The sequence below is a fragment of the Cynara cardunculus genome, unplaced genomic scaffold (genome assembly GCF_001531365.2).
Source record: "Cynara cardunculus var. scolymus isolate 2C unplaced genomic scaffold, CcrdV1 Un_Scaffold_860, whole genome shotgun sequence".
Lineage (NCBI taxonomy): Eukaryota > Viridiplantae > Streptophyta > Magnoliopsida > Asterales > Asteraceae > Cynara > Cynara cardunculus.
In genome coordinates this window covers 135,087-151,964 of record NW_020200633.1, presented here as the reverse complement: position 1 = coordinate 151,964, position 16,878 = coordinate 135,087, and the positions used below count along the sequence as shown (strand labels likewise).

Below are 16,878 nucleotides of genomic sequence, written 5' to 3'. Positions count from 1 at the left end.
GGTTAAAATTGAAAAATAAAATAAATAAATTTTAATTATTTTATTATTTCATATAGGTGGGGGTATAGAAAGAGTAGGGTGAAAGAAGTAGCAGGGGTGGCGTTAGAATACCCCGTAAACTATTCTTCTATAAGATAATCTCATGTGTGTGTGTATATATATATATACACACACACAAATAGACACAAAGACACACACACACACACATATATATATATATATATACCTTATTACATACAGAGAATACAATGTTTTTCTATTAGAAAAAACCAAATATATTAAATCAAAACAGTACCATACTTGTAGGTAGAGATGGCCAAAAACCGGTCCCAGTCCGGTCCCAGGCCGGTCCCAATCGGTCCTCACCTTTCTCATAACCGGCCATAACCGGTCCCGGCGTAACCGGTCCCGGTCTCGGTCCTTGTCCCTGTCCCGGTCGAAAATGATAGGACCGGTATAGGTACTTTATAACATGTTATGGGCCGCCGGTCCCGGTCTCGGTCCCAACCGGTCCCAACCGATCCTTGCATTAAAAAAATAAGATTTTTATTTTATTTTTTTAATGATATATATTTTTAATACATTATAAAATTTACAATTGGGTCATTCAAATATACTTTAAAAATGCGTTTTAATATAATTAAAATTACGTTTTCTTATAAAAATACATTATARAATTATTTAAAAATRCATTTATTTATAAAATTAATTGAATTTTCGGGCCGGGCCGGGCCGGTCCATAGTCGGTCCCATAACCGGTCTCGGTCCCGGTCGGTCCCGGTCCCACGAAACTACCAAAAACCTCAACCGGTCCCGGTTTTCGGTCCCATAACCGGTCCTTACCGGTCCCGGGACGGTCCTTTGTTGGTCCCGGTCCCGGTCCTCCTGCGGTCCCGGGCCAGGCCGGGCCCATTTGGCCCTCTCTACTTGTAGGGTTGGGTCAACTCGCAATAAGGATAAGTTATCAGTTCAATTCCTGTAAAGCCATTAAAAATTTTCCTAGTTGTTCTTCATCCGTCTGAGATTAATCGAGGTATGCACAAACTGATTCGGACATCCATGATTAATAAAAAAAATAGCTATAGATCACAAGTGCAAAAAGGTCATTTACTCACTTTGTACAAATTCAAACCAAGCTTTTCGTCTTTATCTTTCTTTAATTTCTATTTAAGAAGACATAAAATACAAACTCAAATGGGGTCTCCGTTTTTTATTAATATTTTTTTAATTTTATGTATAAAAAGCAAAAAATACACATTTTTCTTGACGATGAGATATAACTAAGAATAATGGGAAAGGGTAGGATGTATACAGACCAGGTCAGAGGACAGTTGGAAAACAAAAAATAACAGGAACAATATATGAGAATCCTAATTTGACAACCATCACACTTCTCTAACAGATCTCGAACAGGTTGATTACATATATAATTACTTTATACCCCTTTTATATAATCCAGCAATGTTAGTAGAGTCTCTATAATTCTTCACTGATCAGTGATTCAAGAACTTGTGCCAGATCTTCAACACCACACACCCACTTGAAGACGGTCGAAACTGACAAGTTAAATCCACCACACCCATCTTCGATCTTCTAAAATTCTAGGATCCAAATTCATCTTTGTAATTGTAAGCTAGTCTGTTCTCAGGTTCCGATGGCTGCAAATTTAGCATCAAGTAAATGCCTTGTAATTGAGGGAAGTTCCTTTAGGAACCCAAAATTGATTAGGAACCCAGAACACCGCCCACAGCGCATCATGTGTTTCTCTTCTGGATGAATATTTCATCATGAATAACACATTCATAATGAGTATGTATGTGTAATTGACGTGTTATTCATCATGAATCACACATTCATGAAAAATATGATACAACATTCATGATGAATAACACGTCCAGATTCTTGATGAATATGCCACATGTCGCACCGTGAGCAGTTCCCAGATTCCTAATCAATTTTAGGTTCTTAACCGAAACTGGCCCACCTCATATCTCAAGTAAAATACAGAAGACACTCGTAAAATAAATGAACTTATTTTATCATAGACAGACATGGGTAATTCATGGCAAAAAGAAGGCTTAAAATTGGTATTTCTCCATCCTTGTGCGACCTAATGAGAACTTCCTTTATTTAGTCAAGTCTGATTCTAAGAACACCAAAATTTTGTTCAAAACAAGAGTAGCGTACCTGTACCATTGACTTAGCACCATGTAAGATTGGAGACAGAGATGGTCAGAGTAACAGGAAACTAGCAACTGCATCTTGTATTTGTCCAGTAGCCAGTCCATATGCGTCATTGATCCTAAATCTGGATCCAGAAGATTCAAGTACCGTGAAAATGATCACTGAAACCCACAAGAAAATGAACTGTTAACATTCAAGATTGCAGTTGCAGAATGACACTCTATCAAGCATCGCAGAAGAGTGACCGCTGCAGCCTTCCTCTACCAAAATTTGAAGTTTTTAACTCTTAGATTGAGATTATATACATCAATTTCAATGAAACGTGCCACAGGTTTTCACAACCTGTTATGTTCAATAGAGAGAGACTCAAGGTCTCCGATGGCTTGACAAACAAATGCCAAACTGCTTCCAACCCATAAGAATTATGATCTCAGTGGTAGAAATTCAGGAGATATTCTAGATTTTGACAAGATTGGGCATCCAAAGATTCAGAATCTTCAGTGATTAAGAACCTGTTCCGAAAGTAACTAGATATGTTGGTCACTGCACATCAATTTTAGGACTGTCAAAACTAAGAAGCTTAAACATTGAACTCCATACCATGGGTGGACGAAGAGTGTGGTTCATAGATGAAATTTGTGCCAGCTTAGCCATATTAAATCTTCTGGAAACTTCTCCGGGACCATGGATGCTTCCTTAGAAAGTTTCCACATCTGAAAATTATGGTGGTAGCTTCTGAGATCGTCCGGTTTTTCTCCATCCTTGTATCTCTATAACAATGTAAGAATATAAGATACAAAGAACTTTCTTTATTTGTAGCTAAATTCAAATTTTAGAACGCCAAAATTAGCTCTGACAAGAAGAGCATACCTGTATAGTCGATGTTATTACCAACAGCATCCCTAAACCAACTAGGGGTTGGTCCATCAACCTCCATTGACTTGAAGAAATCACGACGACAGAGATAGTATGTTTTTGTGCTCAGCTGAAATGCAGACAGATAATCTACAAGAATTTTCTCCCATTCCATATTATTGTGCCAGGTATCATTCTCTACTTTATCATTGGCGTACACAAGGCTTGCACCACACTCATGTACCTTCAATCCATTCTCCACAATAATAGACACATTGACTTTGTCACCAACATCTAGTACTTTTTCCATTGCCCAATAGCTTAACCATATAGCAACTTCACCAATTCCAGGTCTACCAAAGATCATAGGGTTGTAAATCCAATCATGACCCTTGGTTGTGTTACTGATTTTAGCAAATATCGGCCCTACATGTTTCTCTTGGCCAGATGTTGTATATTTGAATTTCACATCTATTCCTTTAAGCCTGTGATTCTTAGGAGGTGAAGGCACATCGAAGGATAAGGGTGAGGACTGTGAAGCGTACTCACATGATATGTTTGGATCCTTTATGTCTGGCAGAAATACGCTCATTATACCAAATTCGTACAGCATCTGTGCTACACAAGTTACAGAATTCAGTCATTCATATGTTACTCAGCATAAGACCATGTTTGGCAACCATAAGCTAGCCTATTTTTCAGCTTATTCAAAAAGCCCCATTTGGTTCGCTAGCTTTTTGAAAAGCTACTTCAAGTAGCATTTCAATAACTCCAGGGGACTTTTCCGTTTAGATTTTCAGCATGTCCTTTTAGGTCATTTTACATTCTCATCTAGCTTTATCGGCTAGTTTTTTAGCAAACATGAGTAGTTTATCAACCAACAGCTAGCTTATCAGCTAGTATGCCAAACATAGCCTAAAAGTGGTAGTTTGATGTGCTTGTGCAGGTGTTTGAGTGAGGAAGAAAGAACCTGGATATGGCAACTTCTGCCAGCTGTGAGCTGATAATCACTGATCAGACACAGCTCATGATTTTGATATTCTTTGAGCCACTTCATATGTCCCAAATCTGTTTCATCCATTTTGGATATCGGCACCAATTTTAGAAGGCCTTCAATTTCCAACAGATTGATACAACCTTCATAATCAATCTCTCGCAAAGTAAACTGATGTGTTTGGAAAGTTATTTTCTCCAATGACGTACAGCACGTAGTAAACAACTCTTCTAGTGTACTCGGGAGACACTCGATGCACTTAAGTTTTGAGCAAAAACTCAAGTCAAGTACCCGAAGACTTTTAAGATGATTGTAATCAGGTAAGAACTCAAATAAATTACTGCCTAAATGCAAGTACTGCAAAAACGATTGGACTTGGAAACTCAATAAAAAACTATTATTACGCTCAAGATTGCAACTTTTCAGCAATAGCCGCTCTAACGAGTGCGGAAAGAAAAACAACGGCTGTTGTGGACTCTGTCCACCATAGTCCGAGGCTTTTAACCCTTCTGATGGGTCAATATGCTCCATCTTTAACAGTTGTTCACACCCTGTCATGTTCAATAGAGCAAGACTCGTAAGCCCTTGAATGGTTTCACAAACACGAACCAAACTGTAACAGTTCCAAAGAATCAAAGTTTCAAGATTAGGAAGTCGGGAGATATTGCGGATTTCCTCTAGACTATGTGAGTCTTTAAAGTTTAGAATCTTCAGTGGTCTGATAACCTGTTTCAAAAGTCATAAGATTTATTTAGCAATGCACAGCCCTGGGAAAAACTTCAAAACTGAGTAGGTAAAAGGCCAAAAAATTACATAAAAAAGGGTACCCTTAAATCCCTACCATGGGTGGTTCAAATATTCTTAATTTGCTATAACTCATGTCTATAGCTACTAAGTTCCCCATGAATAACTCTGACGGTACGGTTCCTAAATGAAATCCATGCCAGCACAGCCATCTCAAATCTTCTGGAAATTCATCATAGGACCCATTTAATTCCACATAGTTGAGCTGGAGCAACTTTAGATTATCCATCTTTGCAAGTGAATCTGCCTCAAAGGCTTTTTGCTGCAAATTTAATGAACAGTGAGTTAGCACCTCTTCTAGAGTTAATTGTTCCAAAGAACCTGAAGTATTGCAAAGTTACCCCTTAAGCACCTAAAGACCTTTAGAGGTCTTCGCTAACTCCCTCTCAGGTCAAAACCCATCCACAACCCTCAGATCACATAACACCACCCATCATCGTGGTTAACTCGGCAAAAAAAAGATATTGCAACAGATCCTCTTCTAAACATAGTTAAAGGCAATGCTTCCAAGTACCTTCTTTCATCTAGTTTTTTTCTTGTTTCTATAAAACAATGATCCTAGTCGTATACGCTTCCAAGGTTTAAGCAATTAAGAAGGCCCTCTCCTACCCGTGTTGTTTAAAATTGGTCACTTAAGTGAGGGGGACGTTAGCTATATAGGACCCAGAAAAGTTCGCGTGAGTGCATAAGATTGCAATTCTTCAGGTGTTGTTCTTTACTTTAATGATTTCATAAGAAAATTATCAATTGCTCATTTGGAATAAGGCACCATTTTCCGCTCCTCCATCATTACCATGTTACGCTCCTCTTCCCTCACCATTCGCATGTCAAGTGTTAGACCTTCTATAGTTTCTGAACCCTAATGAACAAAGGGATGAAACAAGAGAATGTCAGTTGAAATAGAGAGATAGAAAGTAAGCTTAAACATGTACAAATAGCATCACCTTTCCTTGTCTCAACAGAGTGTAAGAGTCCTCATTAGACCAGACTCTACTGCGTTTTGCAGGATTCGTGGGTGATTCTTTACTTACTATCCTTCTTGCCATCTCTATAAGCACTCCATGCATCATGAGTTTGTTGCTTGGTGAAACAGTAAGAAGGCATCTCTTAATTAGGGTTACAATCCCAGCTGTTGCACAGTAATCAGGCTCCAATATCTTCACCACATAATCTTCATCCTCTCCAATAAAGAAACAAGCAATATGCAAAAACAACTCTCGGTAAGTGATATATGGCAAGTAGTCAAAGCTCATTTGGAGTATATCTTGTATTCTGTAATCAAGGTCTCTTTCTAACTTCAATTTACTCATCCAATATTCTATGTTATTTCTTTTTCGTGAGTCTTTAGCACTAACAAATAAAGAACCCAGCAATTTAAGAGCCAATGGATTTCCTGCACAATACTGGGCTGCTTTTAATGCGAGCTCCTTGAAACCTTCCATGGGAATTTTGGATCCAAAGGCATGCCAACTTAAAAGCTCTAATGATTCATGTTCATTCAATAACTCAAGTTTGTGCTCTCTACACCTCCGAGACTCAAACCATTCCCGTATAGTTGAAAGCCTACTTGTTATAATAATCTTGCTTTCTGTATTAATCTTTTCCGTTCCAAGTAAAGCTTCTAGCTGGTCCTTTTTATCAATGTCATCAAGAACAATAAGCAACCTTTTCTCTTGTAAGGCCGTCTCAATCTGATTTTTATACGAAGTAACATCAAGTTCTTTTTTCTTTCCCTCCAAAATGTCTGCAAGAAGTTGCTCCTGTAGCACACACAAACCCTGGGGTTGCTCACATATCTTTGCAATGTCTTCAAGAAAACTGCTACTTTCAAACTTAGGCAAGTTCGAATCGTAAATATATTTTGCCAGTGTCGTCTTTCCACTTCCTGCCATGCCACAAATTGCAAGAACTTCAGCATCTTGCTTATCTTTCACCCAGAAATTGATATGTTCAGCTCGAGTGTCCATGCCGGTTAGATGTGGTGGAGTACAAACTAATTTGAGACGTAGCTTATCGCCAATGGTATTAACAATATCTGCGATAAACTTCGTTTCAGGCCTGGAACAATGAAAGTGGGAAGATGAGCATGTACAGAATATGACATTAAAATCCTTAAAAACTGGGTCCAACTTGTTTTGATCAATGTCCTCCATTTGTTGGTCCCACCTTCATTCCTTACATCAGGTAAATGGGATGCAATCACATTTCCGTTACTCCTCACACCAAGTAAACGGGACCCAGAAATGAAAATGGTGAATTTCTATAAATGAACAGGTCCTTAAAATCTTTGATTATAACGCACAACCCAAAAATACTTGCTACATGATTTGCTTTCAACTTTAAAATGAAGAGTTGGAGGAGGCATTCTCCTTGATCTCTAGTTAAAAATCTCACTTATAGTGTATGTGGGTGCAGATCTTAATAGAGACTGGATTCAAATAATGAAAATTTTGAGTTAGATACCACAATGGCCGGGTCGGATAGATGTTGAAAGAGCAGTTTTTTGGTTGATTACATTAGTATGTAGATAGCCTATTACATCAACTATCATTATTACTTTCTCTCAGTCTCTTCTTTTCAAAATCTGAAGTTTCAGTCCTCACTCTCACTCTTCCCATTATAAACATACACAATTGCATGCATGTTTTTCTGCAGGACAGTCATAAATAGTAAGGAGAAGAAAATTAAAAATAATCTATGTACATAACCAAATAATTGGCGACATTAAGATCTATTTGATTCACTTAAACAAAAGTTCCTTGAGTATTTCAAGTACATACTTTAAGTGGGAACAACAATTCCATCGAGTGAATATGTATCTATCTATCTATACTATATTATAAAGCATTTGACAAGAACTCTTAAAAACCATTTTGTATACATTAAGTACTGTTTATTAATGCATATTACTTAAAATTCAAGATTACAAGTAATTTGTGCGTACATACAACTTATTAAAGCTCCACGTTTGAATTCGTGTAACTAATTGTAGATAAACATAATCAAATATTGGATAGATATCTCATATTAAATATAAGAAATCTAAATATATTTAAGATAATAGTTGAATTCTAACAAAATACTAATTATTATCTTTATAAAAAAATTATATTATTAAACCAAAAATAAGTGACTTCGTTATTAAATCTAAATTAAATTATAATAAACAACTGCATTAAAGAAATTACACAAAAAAACAAGAACTTTTAAATATTTAATTTTATACTAAAATGATACGTTTTTTTTTTCAAAAATTTTATAATACCTTCAAATTTATATTTTATTCAAAAAATAAAAACAATATCATTTTTTTCAGTACCACATAAAATCGTATTATAACATCGATGGAGACAAAATAAAACGAAATATTAAAATCGAGATGTATCTCGCTGCATTGCGCGAGTACCTTCTAGTGTGTGTGTGTAATTATTCGGTAAAAACTATCCAAAACAACTTATTAAGCATTATCATTATGTATCGTTTATTAACGTAAATGTCTTAAATTCAAGGTTACAAATTATTATAGCATACGTACAACTTTTTAAAACTCTTTGAACTCCAGGAAACTAACTAATACCCCACTGATGAACACATTAAAATAAAAGATAATCATTGAGCCCTGTGATTATGAGAGAACACTCTTATCATTATCTTTATCAAAAAAAATCATCATTAAAACTAAAATAAAATAAATCTTTATTTTTTAATCTAAAATATGTAAAATTATAAAAAAAAAAAAGTATTGAATTAAACAAACCATACCAAAAAAACTAGAACTTAATAATCTTTAATCTGACACTCGTATCAATATATTTATTTCGAATTCTTTTACCGGATCTTCAATTACAAAAATATGGTTCAACCACTTGTAATTATATTTTCTTTGAACATAAATTTAGGGTTTTCTTTTTCAAATGAGAAGTTCTATTGATTTTCCATTATCAGTTTACAATATAACCTCACATCCGATGTATTGCATGGGTACACAACTAGTATATATACATTATGTATATATATAGAGAGAGACAGATGATTCGTCAAGAAGAATTCAGGTTGCATATGAATTGTTATATGGGAGCATAGTACGTAATTTGTATAAAGACAGAAGCATGTAACCTTTAGGCAGAGACAGATGCGCATACATCCCACCCTTAGACCCTACCCATGTGGATTTACTGGGTTCATATGGTTTGATTTGGTTTACAGAAGCATGTATCCTAATGTACAGCTGTTCACATACATATTAAGCAACATAGCTGTTTCGCCGTCAAACAAAAAGACTTGTAATGGAAGATTTTATTTTTGGGGGAAGGAAATGGTAATTGGCAAGCCTTTTGAAGAGTTGTTTGGTCAATTGAAATAAAACTAATGAAGTTTTCTAGTGTAAATAGCAATACATTTTCAAGTTTGAAACAACACTTCTACTTGATAAGCATTTTAGACAAACTCTATAACAAGATGAACTAATAAACTCCTAAAGTTGCTAGCTAAACAGGATCGTTGCAATTTTCATTGGGTCAAGTTCCTTATAAAGATCAACGTTCAAAGATAAGAGATTGTATGGTCTAGAGCACTAAATACATGGACAACGGCAGAAAAGGAAATTAATTGGAGCATCACTCTACTGTTTTTGATGATTAAGTTAAGCTCTGTTTTCATAGGATACAGAAGATGTTACTCGTCGGGGTCAATCTGACAAAAGAATTCAAATTTTTTATTTCAGATATGATGTTTAATAGCCAATTTTTGGCCCGTCATCAAAATCATCACTAGTTGTCATCAAATCAATTATCGCTTTTACCCCAAAAAAAAAATCAATTATCGCTAGATCCGTGCGTCATTTAGAGGTATTTACAAGATGATCAATTTATCAGCCGGAAAAGGGAAGACGTACCCAGAAAGAACCTTGCCCTCCAAATTAGCAACCTCCGTAAGGGCTGCCTTCCACCTTTCCACCTTATGAGCAGTCCATTTCACAGATTTTTGGAACCGTTCTCCTCCGGTGTTGACATTTAACGCAAAAGTATTTTGTTGTTTCTTAACATCGGAGGGATCAACATGATAAAAAACCGGTACAACTATATGATAGAAGGTCTTTCTTCGGTCCATGATCAACAGAAGCTCATCAAGACATGATGTAGAATTGGCATAATTTTTTGACAATACAACTATTGAAGCCTTTGCCCTCTCGATTTGCGATTTCAGATCTTCATCTCTTTGGATCGAATCAGTGTCCCTGAAAGTCCTAATTCCGGCTCCAACTAACGCCTCGTAGAGATGATCTGTAAAAGAGTAACGAGTATCTTCGCCTCTAAAACTTATGAAAACATCATATCTGCTGTAATTTGTCCCAGGAGAAGCGATTGTACTAGAGGAAGCAGCAGAATCCATAGATCCCAAAAGAAGAGAGTATGAAAGGGATTAGAAATTAGGGTTTTCTAAAATCAAGAAATTGTAGTGGTCATGCTCAATTGGGTTTTCTCCTACGCAATCCTTTTCCCCAACTAACACTCATCAAAAAGAAAAAGGAAAACAAAATAGATAAAAGACATTATAAAATTCGTAGACCGCTAAATCATTTTTATTCGCATTAAATGTATATTTATGCTATATATAAAGCATTTGATAAAAAAAATTACAATGTCATTTTTTATGCATAAAGTACTATTTATTGATATATATTACTTAAAATTCAAGATTATAAATAAATTTTGTGTAACGGGGTGTTTGGGATTGCTTATAAAAGTTGTTTTTAACTTATTTTAGTCTGGCACCGGTGATAAGCTATTTTCTGATGTTTGGATAAGGAAAAAAAACTGCTTATACCGGTGTCAAACCGGTAATAAGCTATTTTTGATAAGTTAATCCTTCATCATTATAAAAAACTGATTATTACCAATTTACAATTTTAGCTCTGTTTTATTTAACTCTGGTTTGATACCACATAAGTTAATAAACACTTTTACAAACAAAAAAAAAACATAAGTTGTTTTAAATAAGCAATCTCAAACACCTCCTAAATATAATTTATTAAACTTTATTTTTGAATTCGTATAACTAACCATAGATAAACATAATCAAATACATAATAAATATCTCATTTTATATATAAAAAATCTAAAAATGATTAGGATAATCATTATCTTTATAAAAATTATATTGTTAAGCCAAAAATAAATTATTTCGTTATTAGACCTAAATTAAATTATAATAAAAAATTGAATTAAAGAAATTGTAAAAAAAACGAGAACTTTTAAATTAGTTAATTTGATATTAATATCAATATATTTTTTTAAAATTTTTATAATATTTTCAAATTTATTTTTATTCAAAAGTAAAGACGTTATCTTATCAAAACCACATAAACTGTATTATATATCAACAGAGATAAAAGATAAAACAAAACACTAAAATGAATATGTGTCTCATTATATTGTGCGAATACCCTTCTAATTTATATTAATACTAGAAATGTTCATCATAAAACTAACACGTAGTTTTATAAATATGTAATTATTACATTTTTTTTAATATAAATAATATTTTTACCTTTAAAGATACGGAACAAATTTCTCCCTCTCATAATAAGAATAGAATGAGAAGATAAAAACTGGGTCGTTTACCAAACATTTACCAAGTTATGTTACCTTACCGGATAAATATCGTAAAAACCAAAAATCTGACTCGGTAAGAGGGAGACAAGGACCGAGAGTCTTATCCAGTAAGTGAGGGCGACGACTCTTACCATGGTAAATGCTTACTGGGTAAATTGTTGCATACAATGCCGTTTTGGTGGACAAAAGTCTTACCCGGTAAGTAAGTAGTAATGTTAAATTTTACCGGTAAGCGGTTACCAGGTAAGTATTTGATAAACGGTCCCTTATTTATGAAAATGAACACTTATTTAAAAAAATTAAAATAATAATATAGACCCTTAATTTGGAACAAAATGGTATATAACTAATTTATTTTGTTATATGCATAAATTAATAAATAAAATTAATCCGAAATTCAACGTTCAATTTTACAAACTTCGTTAAAGTTTATTTTTTAATTCCTTTGTCCTTGACATATTTTCAATACTCTTAACAGTTAAATATCAGTTATAATTGTTTTCTGGTATATCATCGACCCCCAAATGTTTATGGCCCGTGCCTCGTTTTACTTTCTATTATCATCAACCCTTTTATATTATGTCCTTGTCAATGTGTCGTTGTCCTCTCAATGTCATCGTCGGCTTATTTTATTTTAGTTTTTTTTATACTAGTATGGGAACCGCGCGTTGCGCGGTAGCATGAGTGCTTTGATTAATGATGTGAGGATTGTCTATATAAATATATATTAATTGTTAATAGAATCATCAACAAATCATATTCAAATAATTTGAAAAAGTTAAATAAAATATAGTTAGTGAAATTTTAATACACACACACACACACATATATATATATATATATATATTGAGAGAGAGATTTGTTTAGTAATAAAGTTGTAAAACTAAATAAAATGAGTAACAATAACGACGGAAATATTAAGAAATCTGACACAAACTTAAGAATAAAAAATACTCCACATAAAGATATGTCTCCTTCAAAGGATGATGTACATGTATCATTTTTCATCTTCAACACACACATTGACTTTAAAAACACAATAGTGAATGGACCAATCATACGATATGTAAAAAATCACATACCAAACTTAAAACTTCAAATCTTTATAACCCAATAGATAAAATTATAATGCAATCAAAATCATAACATGAACATACATAAATTATAATACGACTAAACTTACGATAAGAACATACTTAAAAATATAATCCAATCAAAATCATGATACAAACATACATAACATTCTAATACACTCTAAATTATAAAACAAACTTGCATAAAATTCTTACTTTAGATCATAATCAAAAATTCCCACAACCCAAACTTGAAAAGTTCAAATTTTCAAGACTTGATATATAAACGTTAAAGACTTCGAAAACCTGCAAACCAAAAAACATTCAACATAAGTAAATATTACATGGTGAACTTGAACATTTTAAATCTTTACCTAATACATAAGAGTTATAATGCAAACAAAAATCACGATACAAACATAAATAAAATTATAATGCAATCAAAATAATGAAACAAATCAATATAAATTATGGGAGAAGTGAAAAAAAACTATGAAGATTATCAATAATAAAATAGAAGAAAAACCAAAGAAAAAGAAAATAAATTTATAGATGTATAAGATAAAGATAAATTTGTGAGGGTGTGAGAGATGAAGATGAATAAATAGTTGTTGTTTATATGTATATAAATAAATGATTGATGGGAAAAGATGAAGGGTTTGGAGTTATGTCATTTGAATTAATATAGATAGAGATGAATGGTTTGGAGTTGAATGCAAACATTTAACAAAAAAACATAAATTGACCAAAAAAATATATATTAGTGCATATTGAGAGAATGAAGGAGAAAAAAGAAAAAACGAGGTTTCTAGGCTTTAGGAGATGTCACTTCAAACACTCATGGTTTATTCTTTAATATATATAATAATACATAAGAGTTATAATGCAAACAAAAATCACGATACAAACATAAATAAAATTATAATGCAATCAAAATCATGAAACAAATCAATATAAAATTATTACCTTATATTGCAACAAAAAAATCAAATATTGAACTTCAATACTTCTTCAAAACTTCATGACATAATGCATAAAAACTATAATGCAATCTACATAACGATACAAACATACATAAAATTATGGGATAAGTGAAAAAACAAAACAAAAAGTTATGAAGATTATCAATAGTAAAATATAAGAAAAACCAAAGAACTTGAAACTTCATGACATAATGCATAAAAACTATAATGCAATCTAAATAACGATACAAACATACATAAAATTATTGAAGAAGTGAAAAAAACAAAAAAAAAAACTATGAAGATTATCAATAGTAAAATAGAAGAAAAACCAAAGAGAAGGAAAATAAATTTAGAGATGTATAAGATAGAGATAGCATTTGAGAGAATGTGAGAGATGAAGATGAACAAATAGTTGTTGTGTATAGATAGTTATTGTATGAAGCTTAAATTCAAAAAAAGTTTATCATATCTTGTGATTATAAAATATCAAATTTTTATTCGAATTTATATGATCGAATCGTAAACACAATTTATATGATTCAATCGTAAACACAATCATATCCTATGATAACAACACATCCAACAATATTGAAAAAAAAATATGTAATAACAAATCACATTTTTTAATGAAGACAATTTCTACATACCTTTTAAAATCTTTGAATTCTTTTCCAACTCTCACTTTCTTCATCCCTCACTAAAGAATTTTATATGATTTCATTTTGTTTATTATTGAACCTTTAAAAAACAAATTTCATTAAGAAATAAAAGAAAGTAAATGGAATAACAAATCAAGAGTTGGAGGTTAAACTTGGGTATACAAAATTACAAAAATAACCCGKGTTAATTATGAGCTATACATTTTTCATCCAGGGGCAAAAAAGTCTTTAACATATTCAACATTTAAAAAAATCAAAAAAATGAGAAAAAAGATAGGATGGATTCTAAGCATTAGAAGGTGCCACCTCATTACCTTTGGTTTCTCCTTTAATATATATATATATATATATATATATATATATATATTTAACTATTGAATAGGTTTTCCCTGATAATATTAGGTTTATGCTTTTTTGTAAGTTTTTTCAACTTTAAGAAAGTCCGTACAAAAAAGTATTACATTATTTTATAAATCATTAATGTATACATACAGAACAGAAGGAAGAACTGATATTATCATTACAAGTATTGAGTTTAAAACAGGAGCTCTTGGACGTCCTACGTGTACATCCAAAGAGTGGAGAAAAAAGCCTCAAAATTTTATGGAGATGTGGCTTTGGTGTTTGTGGTGGAAGTGATGATTAGATAAATATCCCGTTGGTAGGTCCTTCACCAAAAAACCAAATTGATCAGATGGTACGGCTACAAAGTTATTAGTAGTGAATTTACGGATGGAGATTAAGTTTTTGATGAGTTCGTGGGCATGAAGTTCATTGTTTACGGACAAAGGGGTAATGGAGATTGATGACAAAGTGATCACAAACACAAATTAGAATCGTGTTGTTACCAACAATTATGCCATGTTTATTACCCAGATTAAAAATAAGGCGGGAGTGTATGTTCTTTAATGTCATGTGAAATTTAGCACCGGTATCAAGGCATCAAATGCACCTTAAGCTGATTCATGATTCATAGGTTAAGAGTTGAAGATTGATGAAATTTCTTTAAGTTAGTGCTGTTAGAGGAGGCATGTTCGTTTCTATAAGTTTGAAAATATATATATATTAAAGAAGAAACCACATGCAATGATGTGGCCTCTTCTCAAAGCTAGAAAGTGTTTTATCATTTCTCTCATTTTCTCAAGTTTTTCTCACCTCAATATTTATTTTTGATTTTTAATATTCACTAATTACTTCAACCTAATCATGTTCTCTCTAATAATTGATGTTTTAATTGTCATTATGTCTCTCTTTTCGGTTATAATTTTTCATCTTCTCTTCATGGTATATCTCTATGATAATCTATTGATTAATCTCTCAATTCTTCCTCTCTATTTAATTATAATTTTGTGGAGGCGATTTGTATTTTTGTTGATTTGAGACGTCATCCAATAAGACAAATCATGGTATAGGTTTTTGCTTAAGTAAGTATAATATTTCTGTCTTTTTGCTTATGGGTTTTTCTTCTTCTTTATTCAATTATAATTTTGTGAATGCGATTTGTATTTTTGTTGATTTGATGCGTCATTCAATAAGACAAATCATGATATGGGTTTTTGTTTATGTAAGCATAATATTTCGTCTTTTAGTCGGAGACATTCACGCTAAAGTTGGAATTATGTAGGCATATGAATATTTTTTTTGTGTCGATAAAGTGTCATACGAATTCTTGAGGAAATAAGGTAACATTGTTTAAGCATAACAATCTCTCAATTCTTCCTCTATTCAGTTTTTGTGGAAGTGATTTGCATTTTTATTGGTTTGAAGCGTAACTCAAGAAGACAAGTATGATACGGATTTTTGTTGATGTAAGTATAGTACTTCGTCTTTTAATGGAGACATTCACACTAGAATTGGAATTATGCAAGCATATGAATCCTTTTTGTGTGAATAAAGTGACATATGAATCATTGATGAAATAAGATAACATTTTTTAAGCCTATGTAGAACATAAAAGTAAGTTTTTTTTTGTTTGTTTATCCATTAACTTGATAAACTTATTGCTAGAATATTTTTGCATTGATCCTAGAAGAGTGTATCAAGAAAGATGGTTTATGATTTTTTCATATCGGTAATCTTTCATATGTTTGTTAAGACATCAATGTTGATCGGTCTATTCCGATTTTTTCTTTCTTTAGTATTGCGCTTGAAAGTTATTTTTTAATATTTTTAATTCTTAAAGGAGAAACCAAACATAATAAGGTGTCATCCTTTAAACATTAGAAACCTATCTTTCTTTTCTCTTTGATTTTTTAAAATATTTGATATATGTAAAAAACTTTCCTATCCCTATATTTAAAACATGAAATTTATTAGGATAAAGTTGTTTTGATAATTTTTAAAAGTTTAACCTACAACCTTTTCATCTTCATTTTTGGATGTGAAACCTCCAAACCCTTTCATGTGCTCCTCTATGATTTGTCCATCAATAAATATCTTTTTTTTTCTTCTCTATTATTTGAAGTATTATTCATTTTACAAACCATTATTATTCAACAAACTCTTTTTTCAAGTAAAACTTTTTTTCGCTTTCTTCATCACTTGATTTCTTCTTTACATGTGTGTGTGTATATATATATATATATAATATTATATTATTTTAAAAACAATATATTTATTAAATGATTGATCATATAAGTTTCAACTATTTTTCTTTTGTACACCATACATATTGACTTTTATTATTTTCAAGTCAAATAAAATATTACACAAAATTTATATTAATATATA

General features: G+C 32.2%; 1 protein-coding gene across 6 annotated transcripts; it reads right to left on the bottom strand.

Moving 5' to 3' along the window:
- Nucleotides 1-1,260: 1,260 nt before the first annotated feature.
- Nucleotides 1,261-10,349, bottom strand: LOC112502050 (disease resistance-like protein DSC1). Of its 6 annotated transcripts, XM_025105865.1 has the most exons (10): nt 9,732-10,349; nt 5,782-6,895; nt 5,607-5,696; nt 4,875-5,099; nt 4,010-4,759; nt 3,055-3,652; nt 2,785-2,954; nt 2,527-2,696; nt 2,188-2,345; nt 1,261-1,658 (listed from the first exon to the last, which is right to left on the bottom strand). In XM_025105865.1, the coding sequence occupies exons 1-7, from the start codon at nt 10,226-10,228 to the stop codon at nt 2,905-2,907; spliced, it is 3,324 nt and encodes a 1,107-aa protein (XP_024961633.1). In that variant the 5' UTR covers nt 10,229-10,349; the 3' UTR covers nt 1,261-1,658; nt 2,188-2,345; nt 2,527-2,696; nt 2,785-2,904. The 6 variants fall into 6 exon arrangements, with proteins under 6 accessions (XP_024961633.1, XP_024961632.1, XP_024961635.1 ...); XM_025105864.1 differs by having other exon boundaries at nt 2,188-2,696; XM_025105867.1 differs by having other exon boundaries at nt 2,194-2,696.
- Nucleotides 10,350-16,878: the final 6,529 nt, after the last annotated feature.

Excerpts from the sequence above, each read along its gene's own strand:
- LOC112502050 (XM_025105864.1), bottom strand. The coding sequence starts at position 10,228 with ATGGATTCTGCTGCTTCCTCTAGTACAATCGCTTCTCCTGGGACAAAT. Across the intron at positions 6,896-9,731 it reads GAGGGCAAGGTTCTTTCTGG|GCCTGAAACGAAGTTTATCG; the intron begins GTACGTCTTCCC and ends TCATTGTTCCAG. Across the intron at positions 5,697-5,781 it reads CTCTGTTGAGACAAGGAAAG|GGTTCAGAAACTATAGAAGG; the intron begins GTGATGCTATTT and ends TTTGTTCATTAG.